This window comes from Colossoma macropomum, unplaced genomic scaffold (genome assembly GCF_904425465.1).
Source record: "Colossoma macropomum unplaced genomic scaffold, Colossoma_macropomum, whole genome shotgun sequence".
Classification (NCBI taxonomy): domain Eukaryota; kingdom Metazoa; phylum Chordata; class Actinopteri; order Characiformes; family Serrasalmidae; genus Colossoma; species Colossoma macropomum.
In genome coordinates, this window is record NW_023494791.1 from 45,330,954 (window position 1) to 45,354,229 (window position 23,276).

At 37.1% G+C, this 23,276-nt stretch overlaps 1 protein-coding gene and 1 pseudogene across 4 annotated transcripts; both read right to left on the reverse strand.

Moving 5' to 3' along the window:
• Window positions 1-867: 867 nt before the first annotated feature.
• Window positions 868-7,228, reverse strand: LOC118810972 (annotated as a pseudogene).
• A 7,006-nt stretch (window positions 7,229-14,234) lies between these two features.
• LOC118810973 (4-galactosyl-N-acetylglucosaminide 3-alpha-L-fucosyltransferase 9-like) lies at window positions 14,235-21,503 on the reverse strand. 4 transcript variants are annotated; one of them, XM_036575152.1, is made up of 3 exons: window positions 21,394-21,492; window positions 20,838-21,113; window positions 14,235-15,549 (listed from the first exon to the last, which is right to left on the reverse strand). In XM_036575152.1, exons 2-3 carry the CDS (start codon window positions 20,864-20,866, stop codon window positions 14,421-14,423), a joined length of 1,158 nt encoding a protein of 385 aa, XP_036431045.1. In that variant the 5' UTR covers window positions 20,867-21,113; window positions 21,394-21,492; the 3' UTR covers window positions 14,235-14,420. The 4 variants fall into 4 exon arrangements, with proteins under 4 accessions (XP_036431045.1, XP_036431043.1, XP_036431046.1 ...); XM_036575150.1 differs by lacking the exon at window positions 20,838-21,113 and having other exon boundaries at window positions 21,394-21,503; XM_036575153.1 differs by lacking the exon at window positions 20,838-21,113 and having other exon boundaries at window positions 21,390-21,501.
• Window positions 21,504-23,276: the final 1,773 nt, after the last annotated feature.

Below are 23,276 nucleotides of genomic sequence, written 5' to 3' on the forward strand. Positions count from 1 at the left end.
AGGGTTAGGATTCTTCAGTGGAGACATCCAATTCACACCTGGCCTAAGAACAGACCTATTTTCTACATTGCTTGTAACTAATTATGAAGGAGAAAGGAAAACCTTGTATCTCCAAAATGGTAACTTTACAGGAGAAGAAAAAAACCTACTTTTAATGTAAGTCAGTGGAACCAGACTTTTTTCCAAGTCAATTTTTGTCATTTCCTTTAGTCCATTCATCATGAAATTTATATACAATGTAAAGGGAAACAGGTGTTTTCAAATTGTTTCAAAAACAACAAAAATGGAGATGCGATGTTTTCTTCCGACAACAGTGATATGTCAGAAGAGAAATCACCAAAAGGTGTAATTCTTGTACATTTTGGCCTCATACTGCTTTGATAGTGAGGGCAGTTGAAATGTTGGGTGTGTGATTAGGAGACGATGTGATTTCTGTTCTTTAGGATTGGACACCATAGCTAAGATGAGCATTTGAACAGGGGCGTTAGAGGATATTAACTCGGCCCTGTACATAGGTGTACAATTATGGACTGTAGACAGGTTGGGATATAATGGAATATAAGTAAACAGAATTCACATTCAGAATACAAAAAAGTGTCTTTATTGAGTCCAAGATATATTTTGTATTCAGAACACAGTTACCTTTTACATGATATGTTATGATGCCCTGATGTGGGCAGCATTTACATAAAATGTTACTAATTTTTCAATATTTATAAAATAGTTCCTCTTAAAAATGATACAGAGCTGCTGGTTATGAAAAATACCACCTGTAGATATTGTGTGCTTGTTTATACTCTTTGTGCTTTCCTATATATTCACAGGCACGACAAATATATGAAGTAAACTCCTGATTCCACAGGATTAAATGAGGAGTCGCAGAGACGTGTTTTCTCCAATCAAAGTACCGTCTGTAAGCCTTATCATTCTTGTCCAGTTTAAGTAGATACTGAGCCAACGCTGATGCATCAGGGAAGTCATTCACATGAATGAACGAATCACCTGGAGCAAACTGTTCATAGTTTTCTCTTGAGGCTCCCAAAACAACAGGCACAGTCCCTACTGTAAGTGGGCCATTGAACTTCTCAGTGATGTAGTCCTTATGGACGGAATTCTCAAACGACAGGTAGAACTTACAGCTGGCTAGGGTAGGGTAGTAATCTTCGTCCTTCATATGTGTTCCAGTTATATTTCCATATAAATTCACTTTTACATGTTTGCTGAGCTCTTCATAGTACTTCATCCTGGTTCCTGTTCCAGTACTGGGGTTGCTGTTAGACACAAACCAGCAGACGAGCTTGTCTTTCTTTGGAAGCACAAACTCCTTGTTTGGGGTTTTGCTGACGGTCAGTAGATTTCGCACAGAGATGTCGGCATCGCGTCTGTAACTAAGCGTGAGGTTGAAGAGATTTTCCAGACCTGGAATTCTTTGAGTATTAGTTGGCGATTCAACATGGAACCAGATCCATTTTTGAAAAGGAGGACGAGGGGATGGAGGAAGGTTGCTCAGATCCATACTGATAGCTTTGTGGAAGATGAGAACCCCATCTGCCTTATTATACAGGCTTCTATCATCCGTCAGGTGACATCCATCAATGTTGTAGAAGGTTTTGCAGTCACTGAAGTCCCACCTGTAGTTCTCAGGCCAGACCCACAGCAGTAAGATAGGTTTTTTTGGTTCAGAAACGTGGGGATAAGGGCGGGATGAGCAGTTCTGTGACATGTATTGGAAAAACAGCAAACATGTGCCAATTCCACCAAGCCAGCCCACGAATATTAGAAAACTCTGACGTGTTCTAGATGAAGTAGGCATTGTTTCTGCAATGGGGAAACAAAAAGAACATGACTGAACTGATGCAATTTAAGTTTTGAAACAAGTTACATTATAGAATTATAAAGTGATGAATGAATCATTCCCAAAAGCAGTGTTTCTTTTATTAACAAACACCTGCTGGAAATTATTCAAAGTATTTGTGGACATTTTAATCTAAATTATTTATAATATCAATCTATATTGTCACGCATGGTAGGAGAAATTCAGCCTGTACAAAGATCACAGTCACATGCTTAAGAAAGAAACATCGCCAAATCTCCTTAAGTGTCATCATGCAAACTTAACACAATAGAACAAATTCAAATGTTTGGAAACAAAGGAACAAAGTGAAAAAGTTCTTTACTTGGTAATGTTTTCTTTTATAGTTCACAAACCCCTTAAAATCTCAGGCTCATTACATACTAAGGCTTATTTTTCAGGAACTACAGGGACCTCAGTGCAAACTGGCTGAGATATTCTTAGGTTATGAAAAATGTTTAGTAAAACTCGGCCCTGGCCCAAAAAAGGTTAAGTTCTGTATGTTAACCAAGTTAGTGTGACGTATAAACTCTAAAGTAATTATATGAGGATAACATGGTAATTTTCAACTGAAATGATTGTAACATTCCAAAAAATGACTATTTAGTCCTGCAAAATACTCTGAAATATCAAGATCTATTGGCTACTGCAATCATTTTACATAAAATATATTAAACAAAAATGTGTTACGAAAAGATTCAACATGAACAAAGTACCAAAAGCCTCACTTTTAGTGAACTGTTAGAAATAAAGGTTCTGTGCAGGTACATTTTTTGTTCATGAAGGTACAAACAATGTAAATGCCCAATGTAAATGTCCAATTGTGTACCTTAAATAAGTTCCATAACCTAATTTTTAACAGAACAATAAAATAAAAAGCCTGGAGATGAGACGGGGAGTGTGGAGTCAATACAGCTTAGAAAATATAATTTCAATGGATTATGATACAGTTATGTTCCCTGATTAAAGGTACTGAGATGTACCCCTGAGGGTACTACCCCAGTGACAAGAGGGGGACTGACCCAGTGATGGTTTTGGACATATTTTTTTCTGTGAGTGTTTGTACCTGTTTATTACCTATAGATGCCTCTGAATCTGGGCTGTAAAAGAAAGCAGTGATTCTAGGTAGTGTTAGGAGTCTTGCCTAAGGACACTTTTTGGTATAGTGCAGGGTGTTTACCTAGGTGGGGATTGCACCCCTGTCTACAGCATAGAAGGCTGAGGTGTTTCCCACTACACTATACTAATACTACCAGGATTCAGACTCTGGCTCTTCTGAGGATGGGGCAGTTAAACTCTAGAACTGGAAAAGTGACAAGGTAAATTTGCTTAGGGTGAGGTCAAAATTCAGTTGCTTGGGTGGTACAACTATCTAGCCCAACTTGCCTAACTTGTCTGATCATTAGGAGGCATGATATCATGAGTGCCAGTGAGCTGCTCCAGTTATTTAAAAATAACTATTACAACATTACAAATATTAAACATGACATCACTGAATGTTTCAATAAAGTCATTGATATCTGATGTCACTTTTTTGGAATGTGAGGTGGAAACATTTCAAATTATTTACTAAAGTGGACAACAGTTCTTTAAATAAATAAATAAATAAATAAATAAATAAATAGAAATATTATAGTTATTGTTATGTAAGTAAAAATAACTGGTTTGAACATTTGTTTGTCCTGCAATGTCCAAAAATGAGCAATTTACATAAAAGTCACGGAATTTACCTAATAAAGCACAAAGCTCTTTATTTTTATTTATTTATTTTTATTTTTACCCGATTTTCTCCCCAATTTAGTCGTCTCCAATTCCAACCGCTAGTTAGTTAGGACTCCCCCAATCACATGATGCTATCAACGCTAAGAGGGTGAAGGCTAACACAGGCTTCCTCCGAGACCTGTGAAGCCAACCACCGCTTCTTTTCGAACTGCCGCTCACGCAACGTCATTGGACAGCCGAACGCGCTCGGAGGAGAGCGCCAACCGCCAGATCTGTTACGTCAGCTAACAGACGCCTGCGCTGACTAGCATCACGCTGAGTGATGGGGGGAGAAGGAGGGGCCACTCAAATTCTTATTATTTCAATTTACCTTTAATTCTTTTTTGTTTTTTTTTTTGTTTTTTTTACCTAAGTGCTTACTGTTTCTAATTTTGACCGCGTTGCCAAACGCTGATGGGTTAAGTGTGAATGTGCTCACTGTAATGTCCTGCCAGCACTGACCAAGAGTGTTACTCTTACTGAAAACTAAGGGAAACAAGGGGAAAGAAACACACAGAATGCAAATAGAGCTAGTGGGCAAGCAGTAAGTTTACCCAAATAGATTCTGTAAACCAAACAAACATAACACTGTATTTCATTCACACAACACAGCTCATGTGATGCTACTCAACATCAATGAGAGAGAAGCAGTTAAAACCCACTGCAATGTCATTTTTCTGAATGTGTCGGTTTCAAAGCTGTCAACGTCAACAGACTAAAGTAAATGGTAATGATTCAACTCAAAAATGCATTTAAAAGTATAAAATCCTCACAAACCTTCCCTTAACTAAAATGTGTGATTACAGTGTGGTGATGTTTGTGCTGTGTTTTTTTTTAAGTCATGAAATAATTAGTTATAGTACATTATAATAGGATTAAAATTACAAAGCTTTGGTACTGAGTTATATATTTATAAGTACATTTATACACATTTATCTAAACACAAAAAAGGTTTGTGTGCATTTTTTATTGCTAGTGCATTGTATCTATTTTTGCTAGTACATTGAGAGAAACTCTGACAAGAACATCCATCTACTGTCGCAGCTTACCTTAAAGGAAATAAAGCCATGTGTCACATTTGCATACGACAACTCCTCAAGGCTGGTTCTGCAACAAGTCTACACAAATGTGCAATCTTTCTAGCCGCGAGCTGTGGCTTCTTAATTGTTCTTAAACGGAATTGGTCTATTTCATTCTCGCACTTTTGTTCAGCCAGCCCAGACCAGTCCTCCAGCCTCATTTGCTGAGTATATATTGAGTTTTTGCTTGTAAATGGTATGAAGTAATTTCATACTTCACTTGGTTCTTTTTCCATAACATTTTCCTTGAAGACATTAACGTTATGTTTCAAACTTGGTATGATATTATAATGGCAGGCAGTCATAAAAGACCGTGAGAGAGTAGGAATCTCAATAAAACATAACAGGAACCAAGTGTATTTCTATATTCTCTTTCAAATCTAAAACGGTACAGCCTTAGCCAGTCAAACACAGATTTGATGTTCTAGCCAAGATTAATACGAAAGCTTATCTTAAGTATAGAGTTTAGTGAGCATTAGTTAGCAATCTTTCTAATGGTGAGGTAAAAATGCTTTGAAGGAAACTTACTGTGAATTATTCACTTGTGTGTTTCTTCTCATATGACTGTACAAAGGTGACACAGCATGACAAGCTGAACGCGCTCGGAGGAAAGCGCCAACCGCCAGATCTGTTACGTCAGCTAACAGACGCCTGCGCTGACTAGCATCGCGCTGAGTGATGGGGGGAGAAGGAGGGGCCATCCCACCCACCCAGAGAGAGCGAGGCCAATTGTGCTCTCTCGGACTCCTGGCTACGGACAGCTGTAGCATCACCAGGGATCAAACTCGCGATCTCCTGACGACAGGGCCAGCGCTTAGACGGTTGCGCCACTCGGGAGCCACACCAAGCTCTTTAGTATGCTATACCACAGTAAACGTTTACCCATAAACACACATAAACAGCACATATCACATTTAACATCCAAACCTTAAATACAAACCACTATACTTGAAGCGCACAGTGGTAGCGTTTTAATTGTTCAAACGATTTTATAGTTGTTAATAATATTATATGTGCTTCATCATTATGTAAATGTCATTATTTGTGTTGGCACTATGATGGATACACTACAAGCTCAAATAAGTTCTGATAACTTGGAAACTAACTAGGAAACACATTGCCATGTTTTATGTTAGATAAGCTCTGCCACTCAAATTCTTATTATTTCAATTTACCTTTAATTCTTTTATTTATTTATTTTTTTTTACCTAAGTGCTTACTGTTTCTAATTTTGACCATGTTACCAAACACTGATGGGTTAAGTGTGAATGTGCTCACTGTAATATCCTGCCAGCACTGACCAAGAGTGTTACTCTTACTGAAAACTAAGGGAAACAAGGGGAAAGAAACACACAGAATGCAAATAGAGCTAGTGGGCAAGCAGTAAGTTTACCCAAATAGATTCTGTAAACCAAACAAACATAACACTGTATTTCATTCACACAACACAGCTCATGTGATGCTACTCAACATCAATGAGAGAGAAGCAGTTAAAACCCACTGCAATGTCATTTTTCTGAATGTGTCGGTTTCAAAGCTGTCAACGTCAACAGACTAAAGTAAATGGTAATGATTCAACTCAAAAATGCATTTAAAAGTATAAAATCCTCACAAACGTTCCCTTAACTAAAATGTGTGATTACAGTGTGGTGATGTTTGTGCTGTGTTTTTTTAAGTCATGAAATAATGAATTATAGTACATTATAATAGGATTAAAATTACAAAGCTTTGGTACTGAGTTATATATTTATAAGTACATTTATACACATTTATCTAAACACAAAAAATGGTTCATGTGCATTTTTTGCTAGTGCATTGTATCTATTTTTGCTAGTACATTGAGAGAAACTCTGACAAGAACATCCACCTACTGTCACAGCTTACCTTAAAGGAAATAAAGCCATGTGTCACATTTGCATGCGACAACTCCTCAAGGCTGGTTCTGCAACAAATCTACACAAATGTGCAATCTTTCTAGCCGCGAGCTGTGGCTTCTTGGTCTATTTTATTCTCGCACTTTTGTTCAGCCAGCCCAGACCACTCCTCCAGCCTCATTTGCTGAGTATATATTGACTTTTTGCTTGTAAATGGTATGAAGTAATTTCATACTTCACTTGGTTCTTTTTCCATAACATTTTCCTTGAAGACGTTAATGTTATGTTTCAAACTTGGTATGATATTATAATGGCAGGCAGTCATAAAAGACCATCAGAGAGTAGGAATCTCAATAAAACATAACAGGAACCAAGTGTATTTCTATATTCTCTTTCAAATCTAAAACGGTACAGCCTTAGCCAGTCAAACACAGATTTGATGTTCTAGCCAAGATTAATACGAAAGCTTATCTTAAGTATAGAGTTTAGTTAGCATTAGTTAGCAATCTTTCTAATGATGAGGTAAAAATTCTTTGAAGGAAACTTACTGTGAATCATTCACTCGTGTGTTTCTTCTCGTATGACTGTACAAAGGTGACACAGCATGACAAGCTGGGAAGCCCAACCCTTCAGCAAATATCCAGTTATGACTCCACCTGGCCCCTACTGCACATTAAAGGGCAACCCTCTTTGTCATCCAGTTCAAATCTTACAAATCTTACTAACGACAACAATGACTATTTTCTACATAGGGAAACAGGAAAATCATCATGAAAGACATTCAATGTTGGATTTGTCATTACTTTACAAAATATTAAAAAAGAAAGAAGTGCAGTTCAAGGCTGGATTACGAAACTGCTGAAAGGGATATGTTTGTACTGGAGCTCTCACTGAAACGGCGAAAGGCAAATCTTCCAGGACAAGAATGTGCATCTGTAGCATGCAGCGTTACCAGGATGTTTATTCTTTCATGTACAATGTCCTTTTTAATGTACAGCATTGCACATCTGTGAAGGCTTCATTAATGATAAATGACATATACAGGTTTTGGAGCAACATATGCTTCCATCCATTTTTTTTCAGAAAAGCCTTTGCTTGTTGCAAGTTACATTCTGCATGTATCATGGCTCCATACTAAAAGAATCTGGTTGCCAAACTGGCCTGTCTGCAGTTGACAGGCAAGCCAGTTTAGTACCTGGATTCTTTTACTATGGACCAGTGCTGTTGCAATATGTGCAGAATGTGGTTTGACGTTGTCTTGCTGAAATAAGCAACGGCTTCCTTCAAGAAGACCTATTATGTTATGTTATCTTGCCGTGGTTCTCTGTTTTCCTTTCTCCAAACATAAAGCATCTCATTTATACCAAAAAGATCTATTTTGGTCTCATCCATCCACAAAACATTGTCCCAGTAGCCTTCTGGCTTGTCCATGTGATCTTTATGTCCATGTGAACTTTTAAGCACCACTGTATATCAACATACATTCACTAGATATTTCAAGTTCAAAGCCACAAAAATCATATAGAGTTATAAGTGGCAAGAGTTCCTGTAAGGTTGTAAAAATAGATCTCCCCCAAAATCATAACATTTAGACAGTACAACTAATTGGTGTGGTGAGTTGTTTATGGCTTGAGATAAGAGGGAAGAAGAGGTCTAGGAACCCTAGTGTCCTAGTCCTGGCCAGAGGGAACCAGTAGCAATCGCTTTGGTAAAGAAATGTTCATTACTTCTGGGGACTCAGGCTGTTACTGAACTTTGGTTACCAACATTGACCAGCATTGAGACATACAAAAAGAAGGACACACACACACACACACACACACACACACACACACACACAGTCCCCTCCATAATTATTGCCACCTCTGGAAAAGATGAGTAAAAAGCATTATAAGAAATTCATCTTTTGGTGAATTAGCTTAATCTGACAGTAAAACAATGAGAAAAATCCAACCTTAAGTAAATTTATTCTGAGATCAAAGAATCAAGACAAGAATCATCAAGACAAAAATTATTTTTAACAAAACCACATGTGCCACAATTATTGGCACCCCTTGAAATGTATATTTTACATGTGTCCAGGAACCTTTAAGCAGCAATCCATGACTTCCTGTACGGAGCTATATATATTAGGTAACACAAAGGTCAAATTCCTTTAGTCATTCTTCAACATGGAAAAGACAAGAGAACATAAAATAATTAAATAAAATTAATATAAAACGCTACCGAACTGAAAATGTGCATGTCTACAGTCAGGACAGTCATTAAAAAGTTACAGTCAGCTAGAACTGTGACATACTTGGACATAAATTTATTTTGCGCTCGCACACAGTGAGGAAGACGGTAAAACGAGTTAAGAGTTACAGAAAAAGGAAGCATCCTGGGGTCACCAAGTCTGCAAAATTACCATCAGTAGCCACCTCAAAGCCAACAGATTATTTGGAAGTCATACCAAGGAAAAAGTCTTTTCTGTCATCTAACCAAAAAGGAGAGCACCTTGGAGTGTCAGCAGTTTGTCTATAACAGCTTGTTGAGGATGCGGAGATTTGTATTAAACCTGTTACAAGTTATTGGCCTCCCAATTTAAACACCTACAGAAATGATTTTGGGCACCAAAAAGTCAAAAATAACTGAATTTAACAGATTACACTATATTTTTCCATTCAACCAACTCTTCCTGTTGTGATGTTTCAATGATGTCATGTCATGTCATGTCTGATATGCAAACATAGCATATACATGTTAATGTAGTGGTTGTTCTCCAAAGGCAGCCTGAGTTGGTAACCAAAGATTTATAACTTTATGGCTGGGTTTTTAAGCCTTTTCTTCCTTACGGTTCAGACACAGATGTTTTTGCAGAATACAGTTCTTCAACATTGTTCATCAAGGTACAAACAATGTAAATGTACCCTCAAAATGTACCCTACTACAACAGTGGTTTTAAGGTTTAATTGTGTACCTTAAATAAGTTTTCTCAGCGGAAAAGTATTTATTTGTACCTTTTCATTACCCAATTTGTTTTTAAACAGAACAATAAAATAAAACGCCTGGAGACAAGACTGGGTGTGTGGAATGTGTATGAGCTGTAACAGCATATTTTCTCTTATGTGATTAGACATGTGTAATAGGGTAAACTCCATAAAGGTTTGTCTGATTGTAACAGCAGGTGTGTAATTAACTGCATTATGAGAGTACTTACATTGTATCTGCACTGGAAATTACATCTTGGTCCCACTTGATATTGTCACTAATAACTGTGTAGTTACATGTGAACAACATATGCAACAACAATGTAACTACTAAAGATTTAGTCACTGTTACAGATGGTTTAGAGAAATACACCCTATGTAATTACACATATGTATCAATTTCAGTTTTCCCTCATGTAATTACACAAGTGTATCTTAATAGTTGTAACAGTCAATTATCTCTCATGTAATTACACAAGGGTAATGACATACATGTAATTACATTCTGAATCAGACTGGAAGAGCATTTTTTTTTTTTCCCAGCAGTAAAAGAAAGTATGTGATACCTTACATTAAGACATTACTTGGTATCTGCCAGCCTTTCTAACATTTAGCTAGCACTTATGTTGCTAATGCTGTGACACAGTAAACAGTTTCAACTTTAAACCATTCTCTAATATGACAGTACAGCAGATCTCCCCCTATCTTATCATGTAACTTTTATGGCATTAATTAAATGTGTTGCATTACCATCAAAGCAATATCTATATTACCACTCCATTATTACACAGTACCTACATAGGAACTACACAGGAACTGTCCACTTATTTTAAAGTGTAACTTTAACACTGCACTACAGGAAAGTTCCTATGTAGAAGATATACTTGTGTAATTACATGAGGCAAAACTGAAGTTGATACACACATGTAATTACATAGGCTGTATATCTGCGATCCATCTGTAACATTGCCTAAATCATCAGTAGTTAAAGTGTTATTGCATATGTTTTTCATGTGTAACTACACAGTTATCAGAGACAAATTAAAAGTGGGACTGACATCTTTCTAAACATTTAGGTAACTATAGTAATATGCTTGTCAAAAAAATCAGCTCACCCTATTACCTGTCATATCATAAGAGAAAATATACTTTTATAACAGTGGAGATACACTTGTGTAATCACATGCGTTAAAACAGAAGTTGATACACATGCATATTTACATAAGCTGTACTACTATTCAACTAAGCTGTACATAAAACCATAACAGTGGATGCATTACCAGTAGCTACATAGTTGTTAATTGTATCGTTAATGTGAAGCTACAGAATTGTATGTAGGATATGTAGAATATGTAGGAAGCAGGTAGTCTTTTGAATTTTAGCCCCAGCATGGAAAGAGGGATGCAATTGCATTGGTGCTAGATAAGACTTGCGGTGGTAATTTGTTGACCAAAAAGTACTTGTAAAGTGAAGGTTGTTGCATGAAACAGTGCGGTGTTATGTTCATTGATATAAAACATTTTTAAAAGTTCATGAAATGACCACAATGTACAATGATGGGTGACTGAATATTCTTCTTGTTTAGCAAGTGTGTAATTGGGTTCAATGATGGTCAGCGGTCAGCAGCTTAAATGTAAAGAAAAGCCATTTTGTCCTTTGAAAATCAAACCACACTGGGAGCCACAACATTTTATGTCCATTTTACCATCTTGGCTGTAAATAGGACTCAGTATGTGCTAATGTGCTAGTGTAGGCTAAAAAATGTAATATAAACAAATGCAAACTTGCTCTGCTTTAAGCTTTAGCTTAGCTATAGCCACTTTTCTCACATCTCCGGCAGGAAACGTTTCAGCTAAAGTGGAACGGTTTCTTGTAAAATATCTCTCAACATTTATTTTTTTTCACAGGCTGAAGTCAGTTTCTCATTTACCAGAATTCTTGTTGCAATTTTCCCATTCCACCTTAAATGTAATACACAATGTAACTGCTGCACCATTTAAGTTGGAACGGGAAAAGTCAAAGAAGAAGCTGGCGAATGAGGAGCTGACTTCAGCTCTGTGACTTTTTAGTGTTTGACAGTTCCTCTTTGCAGAATAATCAGCGCTTAAAATGCAAAAAAGTCTCCAAATTATCAATGTTCATCTTATATCTCTCTCTCATTGCCTTTTCGTTAGCTACTAGCCAGGCGAGAATTTGTCTGTGTTGCTATGGTGACCAGCAGTCTGCATGCCAGTGTTCAAGCTTAAAGGGTAAATTAAAAGTTATAGGCTACCTTAACTCCAGTGACCCTTTATTGTTAAAACTGTGTTAGAACAATCAGCAGAGCTTTATATCACTGTAAAGAAGGATTATATTATTTTTTTACCTAAAACTCTAGTTCTGGTGTGGAGCCACAACAGGGCAGAACAAGAGCTGCATGCGGCTCTGGAGGAGTATGGGGCTCATCCTTCAGTCTTACTACTCCCATCAAACCTTCCTTGTGATACTGGACACGAGAGTAAATCTAATGTTTAAGGCTTTTAGAGAGTTCAGCTCCTGAAGTCTTAACCACAGGTGGGACCGAATAACTTGGACTCAAAACCAATTCACATCACGAATTTGATGACTTGAGACTTGACTTGAGAAAATCAAGAAAGACTTGCGACTTGACTTTGACTTCAACACCAGTGGCTTGAACTTTGACTAGGACTTCAGCTTTATGATTTAGAAAGACTCAAGACCAAAAGTGGAAGAAACATGGAGAATCTGACTGCAGAGTGCTACACACTCGAATCGAGACTCGACTATCATGACTTGGGACCTGACTCAGGACTTGAGTGTCAAGAATTGGGACTTACTTGTTAGTTGCAACTAAGTGACTTTTTCCCACCTCTGGTTTTAACCACTGGGAGGGCTGGCTTGGCTGTATCTGTCTAGTTGCATGTAGGAAAGTCCTGATTTTACAATCTTGCAGGGTTTCAATATTTTAACCCTAAACCTGTCTAACAATGAAATCAAAGAATTACTACAATGCTTACAATACTATACCTCAGGGTGTTCACACAACAAATATTTCTGTTTATTTCTATGCAATAAAACTAAACTAAAACTGATTGATGCCGTCTCATGAAGTCATTGTTTAGCGGAATGCATGTCAATCATGCCACCGGTTCTGGTATGATGTAAACAAAGAGCTCACAATGAGTGTATGGCAAAAAGCCAAATAACCAAGTATGAATTCATTAATAGATGCAAATGTTTGGATACCGCACTGATAAATGAGCATCAGTCTGTGCAGTCTGTTTGAACATGATGCTGTGAGTACGTACACATTTAAAAAAGATGGTTCTTCAAGGGTTCTTTAGTAAAGAAAATGATTCTATAAAGAGCCATGAACACTCAAAGAACCTTTTCCACGATTAAAGGGTTCCTTTCATCACAAAAGTGTCCTTCAGATTGATGGAGAATGTGTTTTAGATGGTTCTACATAGGACCTTTTTGAAAAAAAAGATTCTGATGTTAAAAGCTTGACATTGTAAAAATAGATGTCAGGACCTTTTTATGTATTCTTTTTGTTTTGTTAAATAAATAAAGAGAAATTATGTGCTACAATTGAGCCGAACTGAAGAAAATTTGTTGTTCTGTTTGTCTTCATTTAAGTTCAGTTAGAAGAGAAGACAATAGAGCGAATAACACAATCACATCGATTTAGCACTGATAAACATATATGAACATTATGTGTATAAAAACATACATAAACCATCAAATCATTATTACATGATCTGCTTTATCAGGCACCTGAAATAGAGCCTTACTACGAAGGTATACATTTCCCCTCTTAGTTCATCTGGAGAAAGATGACATTAGCTTTCTCTGTAACTCAAACATGAACCTGTAGGATAACTTTCTGTTAACATCAATCTTCAAATACTTTTGTTCGCATGCCAGGTTATTAAAAAAAAGGAAAATCAGCAGGTCACATTCTCTGATCAGCAGCGCTCAAGTTGTTGCACATACCTGTAAGCAAATGTGACAGATAAGGAAAGGTAAAACTATTTGTTTTAAAGATAAGTGCAGTGTTACAACAGCAAGACATAGAAATGCATCGTACAAACACACTGAACTTATCATTTGAAGAAAATACATCATATATTGTACATAAAGCAAACACCTAAACGTTAGTCAGACTAATGTTTATTTATATATATTTCAGGCACACACAATCACACACACACACACATATCTGTATATATATATAGGAAAAATGGAAAAAACCTACTTTACTTTCAATGTAAGTCAATGGAACCAGACTTTTTTCCGAGTCATTTTTTGTCATTTCCTTTAGTCCATTCATCATGAAATTTGCATACAATGTAAAGGGAAACAGGTGTTTTCAAATTGTTTCAAAAACTCAAAAACGACAAAAATGGAGATACGATGTTTTCTTCCGACAACAGTGATAGGTCAGAAAGGAAACCACCAAAAGGTGTAATTCTTGTACATTTTGGCCACATACTGCTTTGATAGTGAGGGCAGCAGAAATGTAGGGTGTGTGATTAAGAGAAGATGTGATTTTGTTCTTTAGGATTGGACACCATAGCTAAGATGAGCATTTGAACAGGGGCGTTAGAGGATATTAACTCGGCCCTGTACATAGGTGTACAATTATGGACTGTAGACAGGTTGGGATATAATGGAATATAAGTACTCAGAATCCACATTCAGAATACAAAAAAAGTGTCTTTATTGAGTCCAAGATATATTTTGTAAAGGCAGTATTCAGAACACAGTTACCTTTTACATAATATGTTATGATGCCCTGATTTGGGCAGCATTTACATAAAATGTTACCAATTTTCCAGGATTTACAAAATAGTTCCTTTTAAAAATGACACAGTGTTGCTGGTTATGAAAAATACCACCTGTAGATATTGTGTGCTTGTTTATACTCTTTGTGCTTTCCAATATATTCACAAGCATGACAAATATACGAAATAAACTCCTGATTCCACAGGATTAAATGAGGAGTCGCAGAGACGTGTTTTCTCCAATCAAAGTATTGTCTGTAAGCCTCATCATCCTTGTCCAGTTTAAGTAGATACTGGGCCAACGCTGATGCATTAGGGAAGTCATTCACATGAATGAATGAATCACCTGGAGCAAACTGTTCATAGTTTTCTCTTGAGGGTCCCAAAACAACAGGCACAGTCCCTACTGTAAGTGGGCCATTGAACTTCTCAGTGATGTAGTCCTTATGGACGGAATTCTCAAACGACAGGTAGAACTTACAGCTGGCTAGGGTAGGGTAGTAATCTTCGTCCTTCATACGTGATCCGGTTATACTTCCATATAAATTCACTTTTATATGTTTGCTTAACTCTTCATAGTACTTCATCCTGGTTCCTGTTCCAGTACTGGGGTTGGTGTTGGACACAAACCAGCAGACGAGCTTGTCTTTCTTTGGAAGCTCAAACTCCTTGTTTGGGGTTTTGCTGACGGTCAGTAGATTTCGCACAGAGATGTCGGCATCGCGTCTGTAACCAAGCGTGAGGTTGAAGAGGTTTTCCAGAGCTGGAATTCTTTGAGTATTAGTTGGCGATTCAACATGGAACCAGATCCATTTTTGAAAAGGAGGACGAGGGGATGGAGGAAGGTTGCTCAGATCATATTTGATAGCTTTGTGGAAGATAAGAACCCCATCTGCCTGATTATACAGATTTCTGTCATCCGTAAGGTGACATCCATCAATGTTGTAGAAGGTTTTGCAGTCACTGAAGTCCCACTTGTAGTTCTCAGGCCAGACCCACAGCAGTAGGATGGGTTTTTCTGGCTGAGCAGCTAGAGTGGTATTGGGAGCGGGATCAGTGTTCTTTGGGATTTTGTCAGAATTTGGTTTAGAAATGTGGGGATAAGGGAAGGATGAGCAGTTCTGTGACATGTATTGCAGAAACAGCAAACATGTGCCAATTCCACCAAGCCAGCCCATGAATATTAGAAAACTCTGATGTGTTCTAGATGAAGTAGGCATTTTTTTTCTGTAATGGGAAAACAAAAAGAACATGACTGAACTGATGCAATAGAAGTTTTCCAACAAGTTACATTATAGGATTATGAAGTGATGTATGAATCATTCCCAAAAGCAGTGTTTCTTTTATTAACAAACACCTGCTGGAAATTATTTAAAGTGTTTGTGGACATTTCAATCTACATTATTTATAATATCAATCTATATTGTCACGCATGGTAGGAGAAATTCAGCCTGTACAAAAATCACAGTCACATGTTTATGAAAGAAACATCTCCAAATCTCCTTAAGTGTCATCATGCAAACTTAACATAATAAAACAAATCCAAATGTTTGGAAACAAAGGAACAATGTGAAAAAGTTCTTTACTTGGTAATGTTTTCTTTTATAGTTCACAAACCCCTTAAAATCTCAGGCTCATTACATACTAAGGCTCATTTTTCAGGAACTACAGGGACCTCAGTGCAAACTGGCTGAGATATTCTTAGGTTATGAAAAATGTTAAACTGTAATGTAAAACTAAAATATAAAACTGGTCCTGCAAATTTAGTCCTGCAAAATACACTGAAATATCAATATCTAGTGGCCACTGCAATCATTTTAGGTAAAAGGTATTGAACAAAAATGGGTTATGAAAAGATTCAACATGAACAAAGTACCAAAAGTCCCACTTAGTTCACTGTTAGAAATAAGGTTCTGTGCAGACACATTTTTTTTTCATGAAGGTACAAACAATGTAAATGTTTTCTCAAAGGTACAACAGTGGTTTTAAGGTCCAGTTGTGAACCTTAAATACGTTTTTCCAGGTGAAAAGTTCGTATTTGTACCTTTTCATAAGCTGATGTTTTAAAACAGAACAGTAAAATAAAAGCCTGGAGATGAGACGGGGTGTGTGGAGTCAGTACAGCTTAGAGAATATAATTTCAATGGATTATGATACAGTTATGTTCCCTGACTAAAGGTACTGAGATGTACCCTTGAGGGTCCCACCCCAGTGACAAGAGGGATACTGCCCCAGTGACAGTTGAGTACCTTTTTTCTGACAGTGTATTTACCTGTTTATCACCTATTAATGCATCTGAATCTGGGCTGTAAGAGAAAGCAATGATTTTCACAATAGTTCTAAGGAGTCTTACAATTAACCTACGATAACTACCCTACTTTGTGCTGCCACTTAACGCCATACAACTTCCCAATACATATAGAGGTGTTTCTGATTTATTTTCCAGGTAGACAATGTAGGTGTCCAAAACATAATGCTACTAATATGAAGAAACACATGAAAAATAAATACATTTATTAATGCCAATAAATTGTGCAATGATCCTTTAAAAATCATGAAAAAGAAATCAAAATATTTTTGAAAAATTTGAAATGAAGCACTTGGAATGTATATGTTTCAATTCCAAAAAACCTACAAGCAAAATCTGCAGTAAGTGTTACTCCAACTGCAGTACTTTGAATGTGTATACAGATATTAAAAAAACATCTTTGTAAGAAAAAGGCTAGACATGTCAGTTCGGTGGCTCAGGAGCTGCTAGCAGAGTATAATGCTGTTTATAAAGCCAACAACAAGTTAGGGTGTGGATACTGCACCTGCCATCTGTGCGTTCTGGAGAATGAACTGATTATATTCAGAATCACATATGGTATAAACACTGAGCCTTCCCTGTATGTGATAAACTATTTTGTTTACTGGTTGGAAAAGACAGGTGCATTTAAGAGATCCTGTTAGTGTAAATCTCATGAAAATTAATTATCTGTAAATTTCATTAGTGTTAATATGAATCAATATTAATCCTTAACATTAATGTTCAGACCTTTCCATTTTTTTCAAAGAGAAAATGAAGGTAATGCTTTCTAGAAAGCTTGTATTTATAAACAGTTATAAATGTGCTTCAAAGTCTTTGTAACTTGGTAACAATGCTTTTTAAGCATACTCATAAAATGTAATACTTTGTTCATGTTGAATCTTTGTATGACACATAATTATTCAACGCTTTTCGCCTAAAATAATTGCAGTGGCCACTAGAACTCTTTCGTGATATTTCAGTGTATTTAGCAGGACTAAATAGTTATTCTTTGGGAATATTTATTTGGAAATTACCATCATGTCCTCATCATAAAGTTACCTTAGAGTTTTGGTGTCATATTTACCTGGTTAACACCCAGAACTTATCCTCTTAATGGCCAAGGTCCATAGCTTTATTACACACTTCTGTAACCTAAGCGTAGCTCAGCCAATTTGCATTGAGGTCCCTCTAGTTACTCAATAGTATGCCTTAGTATGTAATAAGCTGTTTTGCAATGTGCAAATGTGCTTTTCTCTTGGAAAGAATTTATTTAAGGTACACAGTTGGACATTGAAACTACTGTTGTACATTTGAGGGTAAATGTATATTATCTATATCTTGAAGAACAAAAATTGTATCTGTACAGTGCTCCTTTTTCTACAAAGCATTATTCGAGTTTATACATATGCTTAAATCATTGTTACCAAGTTACAAAGATTTATGAGCTCATTTATAATGGCATATTGGGATCAATATTTGTGAGAAATCCAACTGTGGACTTCAAAAAGTGCTTTTTTTGAAGTGCTACAGTTTGTTAGCTTGTGCATCAACACTTGTGAATTTTTCTAGCACCAGTACAACTTGTCCAAAACCTCATCTACTGCTCTGATCATGCTTTTGCTCCAGGAATGCCATACAAAACACCTTCCCCATCTCCCCCATCAGATTTAACAGAAATACACTCACTGGCCACTTTATTAATATCTACAGTTATTACATACTTAGTACATACTTAGTATCTTAGTATCTCCCTTTTATAAGGTCCTGCCATTATTTCTACTTCAAGCTGCAGTCCTTCTAGTTGCTCTGCATAATCGTTGCCATTATTTTACCCCATTCATCAGTGGTCACTGACATGGTAGTGGTATGTTAGTGCGTGTTGTACTGGAGTTTTTTGACACTTACTATCCACTCTATTAGACACACCTGTCTTCTTGGTAGATGTAAAGTTAGAGATCATAGCTCATTTCTTTCTGAAAAGTTTGTGTTCGTTATCCTCTCATTTTTCATCAGTGGCTATTTTCTGACCATAGGGTGCAGTTGGGTGAATAGTTTTGGCTGGTTATGGTTTGCTCAATGTCAAGTTAAGTCAAACGTTCTCTTAACTCACATGTAGTTCTGCATCTCACTTTATTGCAACCTGCAGATTAATGCTGCGTTCACATGTTTGAGATGAAAAAATGTAGTTCCTCACTTCATAGTGGAATTGAAGCCATGCAAATGTTGGCATGGTTACCATGGTGCCGAGGAAAATTGATGATTATTAAAGGAGAGGTTTTGCAGTGTATATTGTTCATTCATGGCAGAAAAAAGAGGAGGACGCTGTGCACTCTTTTATGTTTGCTATCTAAAACTGGGTTCATCTGTAATTCAACAATAACACGTTGGGCATCCACGACTCCCAAAAAATCGACATCTACTTAATTCACCACTGCAGTTCACTGCTGATGGAGCGCTTAGTGCTGCAGTCTGTGGAAATGCTGTCGCTTGCAGTTCCATTCAAAATAATGTAATATCCGTTTTCTATTGTTCATCTACCGAAAAGCAGGTGAACACAGCATAAGACTCCCATTAAGTCAGTGGGCACATTTTACTCTTACATAGCTGAGCATGGAGGGCTATGATGGTTACATCTACATTTACGGCATTTGGCAGATGCTCTTGTCCAGAGTGACTTACAATTTGATCATTTTACACAAGTAGGTGAAGGTAGTGTTGGGAGTCTTGCCCAAGGACACTTATTGGTATAGTGTAGGGTGCATACCCAGACAGGGATTGAACCCCAGTTTACAGTGTAGAAGGCAGCTGTATTACCCACTACACTATGCTAATGTTGCCAGGATTCAGAGTCTGGCTCTTCTGAGGATGGTGCAGTTAAACAGCTACATCACTCTAGAACTGGGAAAGTGTGGACTTCTATATCCAAATGGAATGACAAGGTAAATTTGCTTAGGGTGAGGTCAATATTCAACAATTTGGGTGGTGCAACTGTCTAGCTGCCTGATCATTAGGAGACATGATATCACGAGTGCAAGTCCCAATGACACCACCGCCCTCCATGGTAAAGAGTCTGAGAGTAGGAAGCATTACCCCCTCCGCCTCAGTCTAAAGATACCATGTGATGACATTCATGACAACCATACTGGTTTCCAGCAGAACTGGGGCAGTTTTAGCTGAGAATGAGGCTTATTTTTATTAAGCTCATTTTAAATTGTGTTGTCAACCTGACTGAGATGCAGTGCTAAAAACATGTCAGTAGAACTTTTGACTTTGTAGGTGAAAACAAAACAACAAAAAAAAATCTATGAAATCATTTAGTTTTTCATTTTATATTGACCTGACAAAATTTCTAATCAACACAAAGAATTTGGTAATTATGATGATTATGAAATGTTCTGGTCATTTTACTTTTATTATTATTATTTAAGCATTGGTGAACAAACCTGCAATTCTAAGTTAATATACTTAAAAAACCCAACACAGCATATTAGAATGACTGTTTTTATATGTTTTATGTAAGATAAGCTCTGCAACTTTACCTTTCAGATCAGTTTTTCAGATCTAAAATTTCACTTGATTACATATTTTAATAGTTAAGTGCTTACTGTTTCAAATTTTGACCATGTTGCCAAACACTGATGGGTTAAGTGTGAATGTGCTCACTGTAATATCCTGCCAGCACTGACCAAGAGTGTTAGGCAAGTTGCTGAAAACTAAGGGAAACAAGGGGAAAGAAACACACAGTATGCAAATAGAGCTAGTGAGAAAGCAGTAAGTTTACCCAAATAGATTCTGTAAACCAAACAAACATAACACTGTATTTCATTCACACAACACAGCTCACTTAATGTGGTGGTTTCAAAGCTGCCAACGGTAACAGACTGAAGTCAAACTGTAATGATTCAACTCAAAAACGCATTCAAAAGTATAAAATCCTCACAAACGTTCCCTTAACTAAAATATGGGATTACAGTGTGGTGACGTTTGTGCTACATGTTTTAACGTCATTACATAGTTAATTATAGTACATTATCATGGGATTAGAGTTTAGAATTATGCTTACAAAGCTTTGGTACTGAGTTATATATTTATAAGTACATTTATACACATTTATCTAAACACAAAAAAGGTTCATGTGCATTTTTTTGCTAGTGCATTGTATCTATTTTTGCTAGTACATTTAGAGAAACTTTGACAAGAACATCCATCTACTGTCACAGCTTACCTTAAAGCAATTAAAGCCACATGTCCCATCTGCACTCAACAACTCCTCAAGGCTGGTTCTGCAACAAGTCTACACAAATGTGCAATCTTTCTAGCCGCGAGCTGTGACTTCTAAAATGTTCTTAAATGGAATTGGTCTATTTCATTCTCGCCCTTTTGTTCAGCCAGCCCAGACCAGTCCTCCAGCCTCATTTGCTGAGTATATATTGACTTTTTTGCTTGTAAATGGTATGAAGTAATTTCATACTTCACTTGGTTCTTTTTCCATAACGTTTACCTTGAAGACGTTAACAAGAGATGTTTCAAACTTGATAGGATTGTATAATGGCAGGCAGTCATAAGTGACTGTCAGAGAGTAGGAATCTCAATACAAGATAACAGCAGCCAACCGTATTTCTATATTCTCTTTCAAATCTAAAACGGTACAGCCTTAGACAGTCAAACACAGATTTGATGTTCTAGCCAAGATTAATACGAAAGCTTAAGTATAGAGTTTAGTTAGCATTAGTAAGCGGTCTTTCTAATGGTGAGGTAAAAATTCTTTGAAGGAAACTTACTGTGAATCATTCACTCGTGTGTTTCTTCTCATAGGACTGTACAAAGGTGACACAGGATGGTCACCTGGGAAGCCCAACCCTTCAGCAAATATCCAGTTATGACACCATCTAGCACCTACTGCACACTAACAGGCCACCCTCCACTGTTCAGGGCTTTATCAGGTATCCGTTTCAAATCTTAGGGGGCCAAGCACCAAAGTGTATATATATATATGCAGAATGCAATTTGCAATATAAACCCTATATTTCATTGACAAAGGTATAAAGACAACAAATCAAATGCTGAGAAATTGAGAAACTGAGAAATTCTATTTTCTTTTGAAAAATATATGTCCATTTTGATCTTAATGCCAGCAACCCACATGTTTCAAAAAAGTTGGTACAGGGACAATAAAAGACTGGTAAGTTGAGTAATGCTGGAAAAAAAACACCTGGTGCAGCATCTCATGACTAATTAGATTAATTGGCAACAGGTCAGTAACATGATATTAAAATAGCATTACAGAGAGGTCGAGTCTTTCAGAAGTAAAGGTGGGGAGGGGTTCACCACTCTGTGTAAGACTTTGTGGGCAAAAAGTTCAACAATTTAAGAATAATGTTTCTCAATGTAAAACAGCGAAGGGCTTGGGGACTTCATCATCTACGGTACACAATATCATTATACTATTCAGAGAATCTTGAGAAATCTTCATATGCAAGGGTCTTCAAAAAGTCTTCAAAATAACAGAAGTTCAGTTCAAGCCTGGATTACAAAGCTGCTGAAAGGGATCTGATTGCACTGGAGCCCTCACTGAAATGGCAAAATGCAAGTCTGGGGGGAAAAAAATGAATGTGCATCTTTAGCATGCAACATTCCCAAGATGTTTATTCCTTGATGTAGAATGTCCTTTGATGTCACATATGAGATTAAAAATCTATAGATTAAAAAAGAGATGATACTGTAGTGGAAATCACTGCATGGGCTCAGGAACACTTCTGATATATTGTCTGTGAAAACAGTTTGTCACTATATCCACAAATTCAAGTTAAAACTCAACCATGTGAAGAAGAAACCATATATGAAGAGGATCCAGAAACACTGGTGCTGTCTCTGAGCCTGAGCTCAGATGGAAAAGTATCCTGTGGTGTGACAAATCGAAATTTGAAATCCTTTTTGGAAATCATGGATGCCGCATTCTCTGGGCTAAAGAGGAGAGACACCATCTGGCTCAGTGCATAGTTAAAAAGCCAACATCTGTGATGGTATGGAGGTGCATAAGTGCACATGGCATGGGTGACTTGCACATCTGTGGAGGCTTCATTAATGCTGAAAGATATATACAGGTTTAGGAGCAACATATGATTAGTCCTGCACATTGGCTTGGTGGAATTTTAGCTCATTCCTCTGTACAAAACAGCTTCAACTCTTTTATGTTGGTGAGCTTCCTCCCACGAACTACCACTTCAGGCCCTTCCAAAACATTTCTAGGACTAAGATGAAGACTTTGACTTTTCAAAATATTAACTGTATTTTTCTTTTACTATTCTTTGGTAGAATGACTTGTATGCTTAGGTCATTGATTTGCTGCATAACCCATGTTCTCTTCAGTTTCACCTCATGGAAAGATGTCCTGACATTTTCCTTTAGAATTTGCCGGTATAATTCAGAGTTCATTGTTCCATCAATAATGGCAGGCCGTCCTGGCCCTAATGCAGCAAAACAGGCCCGAACCATGAAACTACCACCACCATGTTTCACAGATGGGATAAGGTTTGTTATGTTGGAATGCAGTGTTTCCTGTGCAGTGATTCCTTTCTCCAAACATAGCGCTTCTCATTTAAACCAAAGAGATCTATTTTGGTCTCATCCATCCACAAAACATTATTCCAATAGCCTTCAGGCT